Below are 14,592 nucleotides of genomic sequence, written 5' to 3' on the forward strand. Positions count from 1 at the left end.
GAGCGATTATACGTTTTTTTTTTAAATCAACATCAAGTCTGTATGCCCAAATATAATATAGGTCAGGGGTTCCCAAAGTGTGGATCAGAACCAGAACCCTTTGGGGGGTTGCGAAACACAAATGGGGGATTTTTTTTTTTTAAGTTATCTAAAAATAGTACATTTTACCCATTATAGTATAGTATAAGAAATATTGACAAAAATAGCAGCTAACCTTGAAATAAAACCTTGAAAATAGAAAATGTAATGAGTTTTCTGCCTTTCTTTTTGCCAGATGACTCCTAAGTTTCGGGTTAGTGAACAGTTAATTATCAAGTAGGTTAATTCATAACCACACAGGAAACACAGCCACATGCTCATATAGGTAGGGTCATTTTCTGCAGACCAGCTAAATGAAGCCACATTGAATCACTTTGAGGGACAGTGGGGGTCGCGAGGCTTTGGCACCTATATTTTGGGAGTCAAGGGCTGAAAAGTTTGCGAACCCTTGTTCCAAAATATAATAGGTAATAAGACTTAGCCTGTGGAGGGCAGCATTACACATTCCAGTGTACAGTCTGCCGGAATTTCATTCGAAGAAGAAGAACAAGACATTTTATTTTGAAGCTTCACCGGAAGTTGTCCATCAGACTGCTTGGCCCCACCTGGGCCCTGTGCGCACATGTAATGCGCAACTACGTCACCATCCGGCTGCTCCGATAGAGAAGGGCGCGAGTTAGAAATCAGGGAGCGCGGTCACACAGGCGCCCTGCTCCAGCTGGAAGCTACAGACCTTCAACACAGCAGCCTCCAGAACCACCAGCGGGCTCCTCCAAGATACAACAAACACGAGGAATAACACCTGACATACCTGAGTGTGCATGCACAGGACGAGGACTGTCAGCAGGACACATCAGGGTCTGACCTTAAACAACAGAAACCGAGGGAAATGTCCTGGTTGGCGCGCGGGTAAGAATCTAAGATCTAATGATCTTTGTGTTTTATTAAAAATGATAGACAATACCTCATTCTTCATTTTAACTCTACTGGAGGAATAGCATTCAGTCTGCTCAGGGCTGGTTTTTACCAGATCTAATAGTTCAGTGTAGGACTGACTGGTCTATGCCGCCCTTTTCATGATAACAGGGAGCACTATTTTAACTCCTGCAGCCCGTCCTTCACTGTGATCACTACATATTAAAACAAAGTAGGGTTTGGTAACTCGATGCATAGAGAAGAGAGTATCTGTGAAGTCCCTGCAACCAGAGGAATAAACCCGATAATCCAGTTTATCAAGCCCCACCACAAAGGCGTCTCAGGGGCTAGTTCCCTCTCTCTGTCAGCTTTGTCCCGGCTCATCACAGCTGTTTGTTCCCTCTCTCTGTCAGCTTTGTCCCGGCTCATCACGGCTGTTTGTTCCCTCTCTCTGTCAGCTTTGTTCCTGCTCATCACAGCTGTTTATTCCTACTCTCACTGTCAGCTTTGTTCCTGCTCATCACAGCTGTTTGTTCCCTCTCTCTGTCAGCTTTGTTCCTGCTCATCATAGCTGTTTGTTCCCTCTCTCTGTCAGCTTTGTTCCTGCTCATCACAGCTGTTTATTCCTACTCTCACTGTCAGCTTTGTTCCTGCTCATCACAGCTGTTTGTTCCCTCTCTCTGTCAGCTTTGTTCCTGCTCATCATAGCTGTTTGTTCCCTCTCTCTGTCAGCTTTGTTCCTGCTCATCACAGCTGTTTATTCCTACTCTCACTGTCAGCTTTGTTCCTGCTCCTCACAGCTGTTTGTTCCCTCTCTCTGTCAGCTTTGTCCCTGCTCATCACAGCTGTTTGTTCCCCCTCGCTGTCAGCTTTGTTCCTGCTCATCACAGCTGTTTGTTCCCTCTCTCTGTCAGCTTTGTTCCTGCTCATCACAGCTGTTTGTTCCCCCTCTCTCTGTCAGCTTTGTTCCTGCTCATCACAGCTGTTTGTTCCCCCTCTCTCTGTCAGTTTTGTTCCTGCTCATCACAGCTGTTTGTTCCCTCTCTCTGTCAGCTTTGTTCCTGCTCATCACAGCTGTTTGTTCCCCCTCTCTCTGTCAGCTTTGTTCCTGCTCATCACAGCTGTTTGTTACCCCTCTCTCTGTCAGCTTTGTTCCTGCTCATCACAGCTGTTTGTTCCCTCTCTCTGTCAGCTTTGTTCCTGCTCATCACAGCTGTTTATTCCTACTCTCACTGTCAGCTTTGTTCCTGCTCATCACAGCTGTTTGTTCCCTCTCTCTGTCAGCTTTGTTCCTGCTCATCATAGCTGTTTGTTTCCTCTCTCTGTCAGCTTTGTTCCTGCTCATCACAGCTGTTTATTCCTACTCTCACTGTCAGCGTTGTTCCTGCTCCTCACAGCTGTTTGTTCCCTCTCTCTGTCAGCTTTGTCCCTGCTCATCACAGCTGTTTTTTCTCCCTCGCTGTCAGCTTTGTTCCTGCTCCTCACAGCTGTTTGTTCCCTCTCTCTGTCAGCTTTGTTCCTGCTCATCACAGCTGTTTGTTCCCCCTCTCTCTGTCAGCTTTGTTCCTGCTCATCACAGCTGTTTGTTCCCCCTCTCTCTGTCAGTTTTGTTCCTGCTCATCACAGCTGTTTGTTCCCTCTCTCTGTCAGCTTTGTTCCTGCTCCTCACAGCTGTTTGTTCCCTCTTTCTGTCAGCTTTGTTCCTGCTCATCACAGCTGTTTGTTCCCTCTCTCTGTCAGCTTTGATCCTGCTCATCACAGCTGTTTATTCCTACTCTCACTGTCAGCTTTGTTCCTGCTCCTCACAGCTGTTTGTTCCCCCTCTCTGTCAGCTTTGTTCCTGCTCATCACAGCTGTTTGTTTCCTCTCTCTGTCAGCTTTGTTCCTGCTCATCACAGCTGTTTATTCCTACTCTCACTGTCAGCTTTGTTCCTGCTCATCACAGCTGTTTGTTCCATCTCTCTGTCAGCTTTGTTCCTACTCCTCAAAGCTGTTTGTTCCCCCTCTCTGTCAGCTTTGTTCCTGCTCATCACAGCTGTTTGTTCCCCCTCTCTGTCAGCTTTGTTCCTGCTCCTCACAGCTGTTTGTTCCTGCTCCTCACAGCTGTTTGTTCCTGCTCATCACAGCTGTTTGTTCCCCCTCTCTGTCAGATTTGTTGCTGCTCCTGACAGCTGTTTGTTCCTGCTCCTCACAGCTGTTTGTTCCTGCTCCTCACAGCTGTTTGTTCCTTCTCATTACAGCTGTTTGTTCCTGCTCCTGACAGCTGTTTGTTTCTGCTCCTCACAGCTGTTTGTTCCTGCTCCTCACAGCTGTTTGTTCCTGCTCCTCACAGCTGTTTGTTCCTTCTCATCACAGCTGTTTGTTCCTGCTCCTGACAGCTGTTTGTTCCTGCTCATCCCAGCTGTTTGTTCCTGCTCCTGACAGCTGTTTGTTCCTGCTCCTCACAGCTGTTTGTTCCTGCTCCTGACAGCTGTTTGTTCCTGCTCCTCACAGCTGTTTGTTCCTGCTCCTCACAGCTGTTTGTTCCTGCTCCTCACAGCTGTTTGTTCCTGCTCCTCACAGCTGTTTGTTCCTGCTCCTGACAGCTGTTTGTTCCTGCTCCTCACAGCTGTTTGTTCCTGCTCCTCACAGCTGTTTGTTCCTGCTCCTCACAGCTGTTTGTTCCTGCTCATCACAGCTGTTTGTTCCTGCTCCTCACAGCTGTTTGTTCCTGCTCCTCACAGCTGTTTGTTCCTGCTCCTCACAGCTGTTTGTTCCTGCTCCTCACAGCTGTTTGTTCCTTCTCATCACAGCTGTTTGTTCCACAGGGAGGATGGAGAGGAGGCCATGCATCAGGACACGGACTCTGACGTGGCGGACCCGAGGGATGGAGGGAAAGTGAAGGTGAAGTGGACACCAGAGGAGGTGAGAGCCAGGACTTGTCCCTGTGTTTACATGTTGTCTCTATGTAAACAATGGCTGCTGTAGGACAGGAGACGTTGTTTACATGCTGTGTGTTTACAGGATGACAAACTCAAGGCTCTTGTTCAGAGGCTGGGAACCACCGACTGGAAACACGTAGCTAACTACATACCCGTGAGTTTGTTTGTTTCCTGATTGCTGTACATTGTTTTGGTTGTTGTTTTCAAACAGATTCCCTTCCAGTGTTTTTCTTATATTTATTCTTTGTATTGCTCAGAGCCACACTGAACACCAATGTCAGCACCGTTGGTTTAAGGTCTTGGACCCCGAATTGGTAAAAGGCCCTTGGACAAAAGAGGAGGACGAGAAGGTAGCGGACTCATCGAGAAGTTTGAAAGTGAAAAATCAAACCATCTACGCAAAGTGTGTTTAAAACGGCTTCCTCCTCACACCACAGGTCATAGAGCTCGTAAACCTATATGGCAACAAACAGTGGGCATTGGTGGCCAAGCATCTGAAAGGCAGGCTGGGGAAACAATGTAGAGAACGCTGGCACAACCACCTCAACCCCAACGTGAAGAAGTCCTCATGGACAGCCGAGGAGGACCTCATCATCTACAAGGCTCACTGTATGGTCGGAAACCGCTGGGCTGAGATCGCCAAGCTGCTCCCTGGAAGGTAAATACTCTAAAGAAAAATAGTCTGAAGTTTTGTGTGTTAGTTCAGGGGTAGATAATCTCCCCCCTGAAAAGGCCCTGCTAAGGGGTTAGTACTTTTCAAAGGTCCCTGGGCTTTCGGGGGGCAGGGCCTGCAATACTGAACGTGCCTGATTAGTAGATTAACCACAGTGTTTTTATTCGGCCCTCCGTCCACAATAACATCACACACATCTGTGATTCACTCGATTTCTCTTTCATTAGTTTTTATTTGTTCTATCTTTTTTGTGTGTGTGTGTACTTTTCAAAAGAAGAAGCTGTGATTCTCTTGATTTAGCAGCTTGTAACAGTAGTCTTCTCTCAGCCCACCGTGAATGCGTCTCTCCCGGTGTTACGGTTTTAAAAGTGACCCTGTAAACTGGAGACCTTCAGCTGAGCGTGTCAGTGTTTGTGGAGTTTACACAGCTGTTGAAACACAGAGGGAGTTCCTGGGAATGCAAACTAGTTTAGTTTTCATTAAGATTTCAAAATATCCTCATCAGATATTTAATGATCGTCTAAAGACGTTTATGAGGGATGCATCCGGCTGAAAGTCGGCAGTTAACAGGGTCGCTGTTTAAACCAAAACACCGGCTGATCTCTGCCACGGCTTTTTGAGTTCAAAAGGATTTCAAAGCCGTGTTGAAACGTTTTTGCTACTCGTGCTTATCTCCTCTCACGTGTTGATTAAGTGAATCCATCTGTGATGAAATATAGCACCATCTAAAACAGCGCTAGCTGAGTCTCTTCATGCTAACAGGCTAACTGTTGTGTTGCTCATAATGATACTTGCCTGTCCGCCTGCTTCTATGGTGTCACCTGTGATGAATGCCATTTGTCTTTGTTTAACGCCCTCTACTGGCCTGGTGGTGTAGTGCATTTACTTTTTTTCCCCTCCATACGTCACTGGCCTGATTTGCACAATCTACCCAGGACTTCAGCCCGCGGCCAAATGCAGACAACAATGGGGACACAGGAACCTTTTAGTTCAGGGTGAAGTAGTTCTGGGGGCTAAAAGACCCCGGAACTCTTGGTCAAAATGCACCTTTGGACCTAAAGGACCCGTAATATGATATTTGTTTGCAGGACGGATAATGCAGTGAAGAATCACTGGAACTCCACCATCAAACGCAAGTTAGAGATGGGCTTCTATGCTGGGGAGGTTTTTAGACCAGAGGAGCTGGAAGAGCTGCTGGCTCGTGTTGGTAAAGATGTGCAGGTGAGCTCTCTTTCATCATGTTTTTCTCTAAGATCAGTGGTCTCACTTTAAACACTGACATACTGTCCTCTCATCACACAGACGCCCAGCTGTTCGCAAGAGGATCTGGACAAAGACCTGGAGCAGTCCACCCATTCTGCAGTATGTTACTTCTTCTGAATCAACATATGTATTCATGATGTTAAATTGCAGTGCTTTAATAGATGTCTTCTACGTTTTCCACCAGCTGCAGGAATCTTTAAACTCCACCTCTGGTGAAGCTGGCTCCTGTGAAGCTAGACCATCAAGAGCTGGGTCCTCCCCAAAGGACAGTTTGAGCCCCAAAACTGAAGCAGACAGCACAGGAGATATGAACTGCTCCAGCTGGGTGGTGGACAGCTCTGGTTTTCTCTCTCCCTCTGGCCCTGCGCTGAAGGAGGTGCTGGACATGGTGGATGGGGTATGTAGTCCTGCTGCTAACTAACAGATACACAGAGAGCATGTAGTATGTTCTGACTAGTTCCTTCTAGTGGCCGTATCTAACATAAGTTTCTGACCATGTACCCCATACATCTTCATGCTTAACTAAGCACAGAGTAGAGACCACATGTCCAGACTACAACAAAAACTGTCCCTTCTTCTATCAGGACCTTGATGGCTGGTGCAACCTTGCAGCCTTTGACCTGCCTGAGGACAGTCCAAGTCCGGAGCGCCACCAGTTCCGTCTGGAAGCCGGTGCCTTGCAGGAGTTAAGCAAAGGCAGCAAGGGTGAACTCATCCCCATCTCCCCCGGAGGTGTGACGCCACCCTCCACACAGATCCGGAGAAGCAGGAGATGCATCGCCTTGTCTCCTGACGTCAACAACTCCATGACTCCCAAGAGCACCCCTGTCAAGATCTTGCCCTTTTCTCCGTCTCAGGTAGGTCTTTAAAGGCTGGAGCTCAGTTTGGTGATGTTTGTAAGATCACATGAGATTGCTCACCTAACAGCACACATTGTTTTAGTTCCTCAACATGTGGACGAAGCAGGACACTCATGACCTGGAGAACCCGTCTCTGACATCAACGCCAGTGTGCAGCCAGAAAGCCATCGTTACAACGCCGCTGCAGCGAGACAAGACCCCTCACACTCAGAAGGAGAACTCAGCGTAAGGAACTTACAAAGACCTGTTCTAGTACCTACACTGCAGGTTTTCCACAAGTTTTACACTAGCGTTAGTACACTCACATTAGCACAACCCCGCAACCTGGGACTCATTGTTTCAGGTACAGGCTAGGAACCATGGTGCTGAGACTGTGGGCTTTCTTCCGTATCAGCTTTATATGAGTTAACAGATGTCAGGGTAGGAGATATTTTAGCCTGTTGGAGGGTAGACCTTATTATACTCCGTAAGGGATTGGTTTGATTCTGAGTTTCACAGTATGATTTTCTTTCTACGTAGATTTGTTACACCCAACCATAAGTCTGACCTCTGTACAACCCCACGGACTCCAACGCCATTCAAAAACGCCATGGAGAAATACGGCCCTCTGCAGCCACTGGTGAGTATCTCATGGCCTGTGACAAAGAAAGAGGTCAGAGTATGATTCATCAAAATTGCATCAATACCACCTGTCTTCTGTTCTTTAATCTCAGCCTCAGACTCCAAACCTTGAAGATGACATCAACGAAGTCATCCTAAGAGAAGCGGGGATCGACCTAGTCGTTTTACGTACGACTCCACCGGAGCAGAGACGCAAAACAATGGTAACTATGAGTTAGCTTTAAGCTTATTGTACTTTAGACATGTTTAAGTAGGGGGTTATGTATGGGACCCTACTGGGTGTGCAGGAATCTAATGCTGAAGGGTCTGGTCTTATCCGAAAAACTCAACTCATCTTTATACACTACCTGTCAAAAGTTTGGAAACACCTTCTCATTCAATGGTTTGTATTTATTTTAATTATTTGAAACACTGGAGATTAATACTGAAGACATCAAAACTATGAAAGAACATATATGGAATTATTTGATGAACAAAAAAGTGTTAAACAAAGCAGAATATGTTTATATTTTAGATTCTGTAAAGTAGCCCCCTTTTTCCTTCATGACAGCTTTGCACACTCTTGGTATTCTCTCAGTCTGCTTCATGAAGTGGTCTCCTGGAATGGTTTCTAATTAACATGAGCCTTGTCAAGAGTTCATTTGTAGAATGACTTGCCTTCTTAATGTGTTTGAGACCATCAGTTGTGTTGTTCAGAGGTAGGGTTAGTACACAATGGATAGTCCTATTTGACTACTGTTGTAATCCAGATTATGGCAAAACCAGATTATTTCATAGTTTTGATGTCTTCAGTATTAATCTACAATGTTGAAAATAATTAAAATAAATGAAAACCATTGAATGAGAAGGTGTGTCCAAATGTTTGACTGGTAAAAATCACCTTTCTTACGTTCAAGCATGCAGCCAAAAGTGCTTCACAAAAGAACAGAGAGACAGAAAACAACAGCAAGAGGCTAAAACAAGATGGAGGGAAGTGATATGAAATATAAAAAAATAAAAATAAATACTTAAAAAAAGAACAGAATAAAATAAAGACTAAAACTAAATATTCAATTTAAAATATGACATTAAAAAAACATAAGCATTAAAACGTAAAATATTATTAAATCTAAGATCAAGAAAGAAAGAAAGTAGAATTTGTTTAAATAGGTCATTAAAACTCAGTTTGTTAAAAGAAATGACTAGTTTGTAGTTACAGAAATAAAAACTAAGGATGAAAGATGTTTGAATCCATTTAAGGAGAGTAAGAAGCTAAAAAGAGGAATGTTTTTAGTCAGATTTTTTTAGAATTTATTCTCTAGTTTTGACGCAGTTCTAGGTCTTACATTAAAGACTGCAAGTCGAATCAGTACAGATGAAAGGTAACTCTTGTGAAGGCTGACCATTGGAGACAATGCGTACTTGTTTTTCTGCTTCACACGCTCACACCTTGTTGTTTGGAGCGTCTATGACTGTTTCACTGTTGGATGTCAGGCAGCTGCGAAGGAACAACTGAGTGTGAAATACTTTGACAACTTCAACACTCCCAGGGTTTTGCTGCCACCACAGTTCAAGAATACTTTGATCTCATATGTTGTGACTTTATTCTGAAACAGGGAAACAGATGATAAAATGTGTTCTTCTTACTTACTTTAACAGAAATTGTACTTAATCAACACTTTGGCTTCTTTTCATTCCAAGCACCGGCCTCCGATGAAGAAAGTAAGGAAGTCTTTGGCTTTAGATAACATGGACTGCCAAGTGACATCTAATCGCAAAGCCCTCAAAACTGAGTCCAAAAGAAGCATCAAGGTAAATATTTGAGTTAATGTCTTTTCACATCTGTAGATTTGATGCAAACTAATTCTGTTTGTCCTCCTTTTGTTGACACAGGAAGAGCCCATGATAGTTTCTCTCAACTCCTCATCATTCTGCAGCAAGAGGCATGAGAACATTTTGGATCAGGGCTTCCTTTTGGGACCGAGTGACAGTGCCATATTTCCCAGCGCTGTGGCTCCACTTCCGGCAAGTTCTTTAGTAACACTATCAGGAATCTGTATCTTCAACAGTTAAAGCCTCTGGTAACCCAAATCAACAAAAACTATCTACCTATGATATTTATAGTCCCATTTAGATGCTATTATATATATTTCAAATATTAGAACTGAACTTTAATCCATTTTAGGAATATTATCGGTTCCGTTTTTGATACCATTCTAACGCTAGGATGAAGAAGGCGGGGTTAACTCGGATATTTATGACGAAATAAATATCTAACCAATCAGAAATGAAACACTGAGTCACGTGCACACATGTTCAACAAAACTACTCCGCTCCTGCTCAGACCGTCTCCTGACGTCTCAGCCAGCTCCTCTCAGTGTTGTCTTAGCTGTTAGCTTGTTTGCTAATCACGTACTGTCTGTAATCTGTCTGTATGGCTGTCTCTCTGCTCTTTGCACCGCTGTGCTCGTGCGTCCCTGTCTGCACATCCACCGCTGAAGATGACAGCTTGTTGTCATTCTTCTATTTTCCTAACTGCTGTGATTTCAGGAAACTTTAGGACATGGTTTAGTTGAGCCGCGGCCAAGTGGCTAAAGCAGTCCCACGCATGCTCCGCTCATTTCCGAAGGACCGGTTCACTAACTTTCCCCAGGACCGGTTTACTAACTTTCCCCAGGACCGGTTCACTAACGTTCCCCAGGATCGGTTCAATAACGTTCCCCAAACAGCTCAGAGTTTAGACAAACAGCTCCGTCTGACACCCGGAGCCGAGCTCCTCTGCGTGCATATACCACACTTCAGCCTCGGCTGTTCCAAGCGTCCCATGGTCCTGATGCCCCGGAGACTACGGAGTGATAAAACTAATAAATGATAGAAGTCCTGATTCTGAAGTATTTTGTGACTCAGCACTCAGAGACCATTGTAAATGAATAATTTTCAGATTCTGGAGTTTTCATGTCTTTAGAGTCAGAGTCAGAGTCAGACGGCTCAAACATGCAGGCTGGGAACTCTCTCTTGACCTGTCAATCAAAGAGTTAGGCCACGCCCACACAGTCCTGAGAGATGGTCTGGGGTCTCATTTATAAAGGTTGCTTACGCACAAAGCGGGGCCTGAAATTGGCATACGCCAGTTTTCACACCAAGTTTGTGATTTATAAAAAAAAAAACTTGACGTGAAAATGTGACTACCGGTAAGCAAACCCAGGCGTACGTACATTTTAGAGGCAGGGGGAAATTGGCGATGCAGTTGGTGAGAGGGAGAACTGAAGTCAGATTATATTTTGATGCCTGTTACACATTTCATTCATTGAATAACAATATTAACAGACCCGTGTCACCATCATCACTAAAATCTACATATTCTATTTGAATGTGTGTCTGTGGTGAGTCGTTTCCAATAAGCTGTCATTAAAAGATAAAAGCGTGACTTAAAGTTCATCAAATATTTAATCAGCTTTGTCTCACTTTCACATTTTTCCAAAGTGTAGGGGAACAAAACGGGCCGTATCCTAACGTGTTTGTCTGAAGGTAAAAACTAAAGTAACATCAGAAGACGTAAATCAGCTGCAGAGCAAAGTGACAGTCGTGTTTTCAATGTTTCTAACGCTGTACAGAGTCACTGAGTGTAGTTATACTATTAATAAAGATTACAGTACGACGCATGCGGAGCGCAGAGACACGGTGATGGCTGCCTCACAAACTCATCACATCTTCCTCACCTGCATGTGTTTCCCGTGTTAATGAGAACAGTGTAGAGGTAAAGCCATGACCGGCTCTCACAGTTATTATCTCACATATCATCATAATCAGTCAAAGCGCAGGCCAACCTTCCCGTGATAAAACTAACACATGAAAACTTATATCACAGATCAAACTTCTGTCTGATAATATCAGAGAGGAGATCTCTGAAGGACGTGAGCTCTCTGTAATGTGAAGTAAAAGTGTGTGTCTGTAAACATGAAACACTGCAGTGAGACATGAGCGTAATGATGAATGATGGATGCTCTGGCACTGGTGATGTATACATGAATGCTGCAGCGACGTGGAGTCACTCCATATTTTTATTTTTTTATTTTATTTGTATTTATTTTGTGTCCCTCCTGCTGTAAGAAACAAACAATGCGTGCTCTCTGACCTCCGTTTCATTCATGAGGACCACGGTTTGTGTGACAGAAACTTTATCCTCTCCGTCTTCCTCTCTGTTGTTGCCGTGATTCACCGTGAGAACCTTTGATCTTCCGGCTCATATGTCTGCATGTTCATTCATAAAGCTCTTTGCATTGACCGTATATGGTTGAATGTGGGCGTGGAAATGACGGAATAAGAGGCTGAACTACATGTGCATATCTCAAGGTGGTTTGTGATTTATAAACGGAACATTGCGTAAAGTTTGCGTGCGAACAAATCAGAATTATTTTGGGCGCACGCCATTTCCGGGTTTTCGGAGTATGTACTCTTTTAGTAGGGATTCTATGCACTCTTTTATAAATGAGACCCCAGATCTGTAAAATAAGCAGTTTTTGAACAGTTTTTTCAGTTATGGATGTTTATTTTCACTGAGATTTTTGTTGAAGCCGGATTACACATTACATTTGGACATTCTATGTGAAATTTAAATATTCCATTTACGTTTTCAAAGGCTTTAAAAAGTATCACATCTCTGTTTCTCTGAATCTAACCCTGCTGTGATGATTGTTGTTTCTGTCCTCAGATGTCAAAAGAATGGGAGATGGTTGTTTGTGGACAAACTAAAGATCAGCTCATCATGACAGAAAAAGCAAGACACTACCTTCGCTCACTGAAATCCCATGCTCCCAACCGAGCTCTGATTCTGTCTTAAGACATCTCTCTTTTGTTCATCAATGTTTCACACAAGCTGATGTTGCTTTTGCTGTTTGTCCTTTACCTTTTGCTGTCGCGGTTTTTGGTGAAACAATAACGAGGCATCTGTAAATGCAGAGCAGTTTTTGAAGGAAGTTGTAGAAATCATTACACTGACACATTGTACATCTCTGTCAAACACTTGAGAGAGAATGTTGCTTTTAGAGTTTGCACTACTCCGCTGACCCTGTTCTTGATTCAAATCACAAGTTCATCACATTCTGTTGCATCAATGTCACCCCAGCAAGTTTAAGAAGAACCGTGAATGTGACAATGAAAAATCACAGCTATGTATGTTATCTGCTATCACTGAGAAGACATTACGTAATGTGTCTGTAATTGACCAGTTTTCTAGCTATTAAGAGTCCAAACACTCAACTCTTTATTTTAACTTGTTGAAACTGGAATGTGGATAAAATCAGACTGTTTGATCAGTGTTACATGTAGAAATTAGGGCTGTGTTAAAAATGTAAAGTGAGCATTGTCTTGTTCAGAGATCTGTTTAGGATGTTAATATAAAATATGAATGTTAATAGGCATATTAAAGTTAGAATGCCACACAAAATACGATGTCTGCTGAAGAAGCAGGAGTAACTGAAACCCCATCCATGTCTCATTAATGTGGCGCATTAATAAATTACATCCTGTACAACACAGTGATGAACATGCGCTGACATGTTTTATGCAATAACAGTAGTTGTGATGTTAAGGAGGCTTTGAAGCTGTGCCAGCATACATGGTGGGGTTGATATGTTATTTGGCACTGTAAATATTTAGTGTTGGATGTTTTTACCAAATCTTAAAGCAATTTGTTAAAAAAGAATAAAAGAACAATATGGGCGATTCACATGTTCCTTCTGGTTATGTAAATACAGCAACTAGCATGTCTACTGTAGAACATTTACACTGATCTTTTATGCTTTGACTAGTTTCAGTCACGAAGAGAATACATAATTGAGTCCCACACAAATTAACATGAAGAGTGACTGAATGATCTGGATTACAACGTATTTCACATCACATCATGGCAAATAAGGATTTTGAGTTTTGGTTGTGCATTATCTTGCTTTTTTTAAAACTTATTATAGATATAAGTCAAAGTGCAAGTTTATTGATGAAGTTGAGGCAATAACGCACAGATAGAATTTTAACAAAACATATAACTATTGTAATTATAATTATTGAAAAATGTAATAATAACGATACACTTATTATTGTTGGAAGAAAACAATTATTTCACTCATTAAAACGTATTAAAAAAATATGTCAAAGTACAAGGCTATTGATAATTATCTGTTTGACTTTTTTCCTTTTGTTAAAACATAAATAGGATCAATTTTAAAAAACAACAGGTAAAGCTCTAAACGAAACTTTACTGCCTTATAAACTCAAGGCAATAACTCAGAATGTTAATAAAATATTTAACCATTTTGTTATAAAATATATATGTTGATAAACGTAATCACAATGATACACTTATTGTTAGAAATCAAATTATGTTAATCATTATTTAATCATATCAAAAAATATAAGTACAAGTACAAGTTTATGGATAATTATCTGTTAGACTTTTTGCCTTTTGTGTACAGTGTAGAGAGATAGAGTGTTAATAAAATATATGACTAGTTGGAGATAAAAATAAGATCCTTCTCCAGTGGAAGTCCTCATTCCCAGAGCTGGACTACATATACCAAACAAATGACTAGCAAAAATATATCCCCAACATCTAACTTAATTGGATGTCCTTCCAATTATCAATAGTAAAAATATATAACTATTTTATTATAAATTATAATTATTGATCAATGCAATAATGATGATGTAGTGACCATTTGTCATAAAAACTCAGAGAATAATGAAAATATCAAACTCATACTTTAGCTTAACCTAATCAAAGGGTCATTGATGTACAGCGGGCATGTGATGTACGCAGGCAAAAGAAGTCCAATGTCTATGCAAAGTTCAGAGTCTCTAATGGTTTATTTTTGGAGGACAAGCCAGCAAACAAGGAACTAAGAAATATCACTGCTCCTGCTGCCTCTCTTGCTCTGGTAAAAAAGAAAACCAAAGGCCCACCCAGGAGCATGCTGGCCTTCTACTACCTACTTCCCTAAATAACCTCAGGTGCCCACAGTGCTACCTAATCATCAAACAAACAAAACAAACTAAAGAAATTATAAATATACAAAAAATCTAGATTTACTAAAAAAGTGACTTGAAAAAAGATATATCCCCAAAATCTATCTTTAATTAATTATAAAAAAGAAAAGTTTAGATAAATCAAACAATTAATACTTCTTATTAATTCTAAAATAAATACACAACTAAATACAATAAATGAAAAAATGATACAGTTTTATTATTATTATTTTTTCACTGAACATTTGACAATATACAACATATCTCGACAAGGATGTACACAGTAAACAAAACACAAAGA

General features: G+C 42.1%; 1 protein-coding gene across 1 annotated transcript; it reads left to right on the forward strand.

Annotated features, from left to right (window-relative positions):
* The first annotated feature begins 642 nt into the window (after positions 1 to 642).
* On the forward strand, positions 643 to 12,999 carry mybl2b (v-myb avian myeloblastosis viral oncogene homolog-like 2b). The gene is made up of 15 exons (XM_034686806.1): positions 643 to 948; positions 3,762 to 3,858; positions 3,958 to 4,029; positions 4,133 to 4,225; positions 4,313 to 4,533; positions 5,637 to 5,769; positions 5,851 to 5,910; positions 5,996 to 6,208; positions 6,396 to 6,668; positions 6,754 to 6,896; positions 7,191 to 7,290; positions 7,385 to 7,495; positions 8,973 to 9,083; positions 9,165 to 9,296; positions 11,983 to 12,999. Exons 1-15 carry the CDS (start codon positions 929 to 931, stop codon positions 12,109 to 12,111), a joined length of 1,908 nt encoding a protein of 635 aa, XP_034542697.1. The 5' UTR covers positions 643 to 928; the 3' UTR covers positions 12,112 to 12,999.
* The last annotated feature ends 1,593 nt before the right edge of the window (positions 13,000 to 14,592 follow it).

This window comes from Notolabrus celidotus, chromosome 1 (genome assembly GCF_009762535.1).
Source record: "Notolabrus celidotus isolate fNotCel1 chromosome 1, fNotCel1.pri, whole genome shotgun sequence".
NCBI lineage: Eukaryota > Metazoa > Chordata > Actinopteri > Labriformes > Labridae > Notolabrus > Notolabrus celidotus.

What these genes read in the sequence shown, in the direction of transcription:
- mybl2b (XM_034686806.1), top strand. Translation starts at nt 929, where the DNA reads ATGTCCTGGTTGGCGCGCGG. An exon ending in ATGTCCTGGTTGGCGCGCGG is followed by an intron (nt 949 to 3,761) that starts GTAAGAATCTAA and finishes TTTGTTCCACAG; the next exon opens with GGAGGATGGAGAGGAGGCCA. An exon ending in ACTCAGAAGGAGAACTCAGC is followed by an intron (nt 6,897 to 7,190) that starts GTAAGGAACTTA and finishes CTTTCTACGTAG; the next exon opens with ATTTGTTACACCCAACCATA.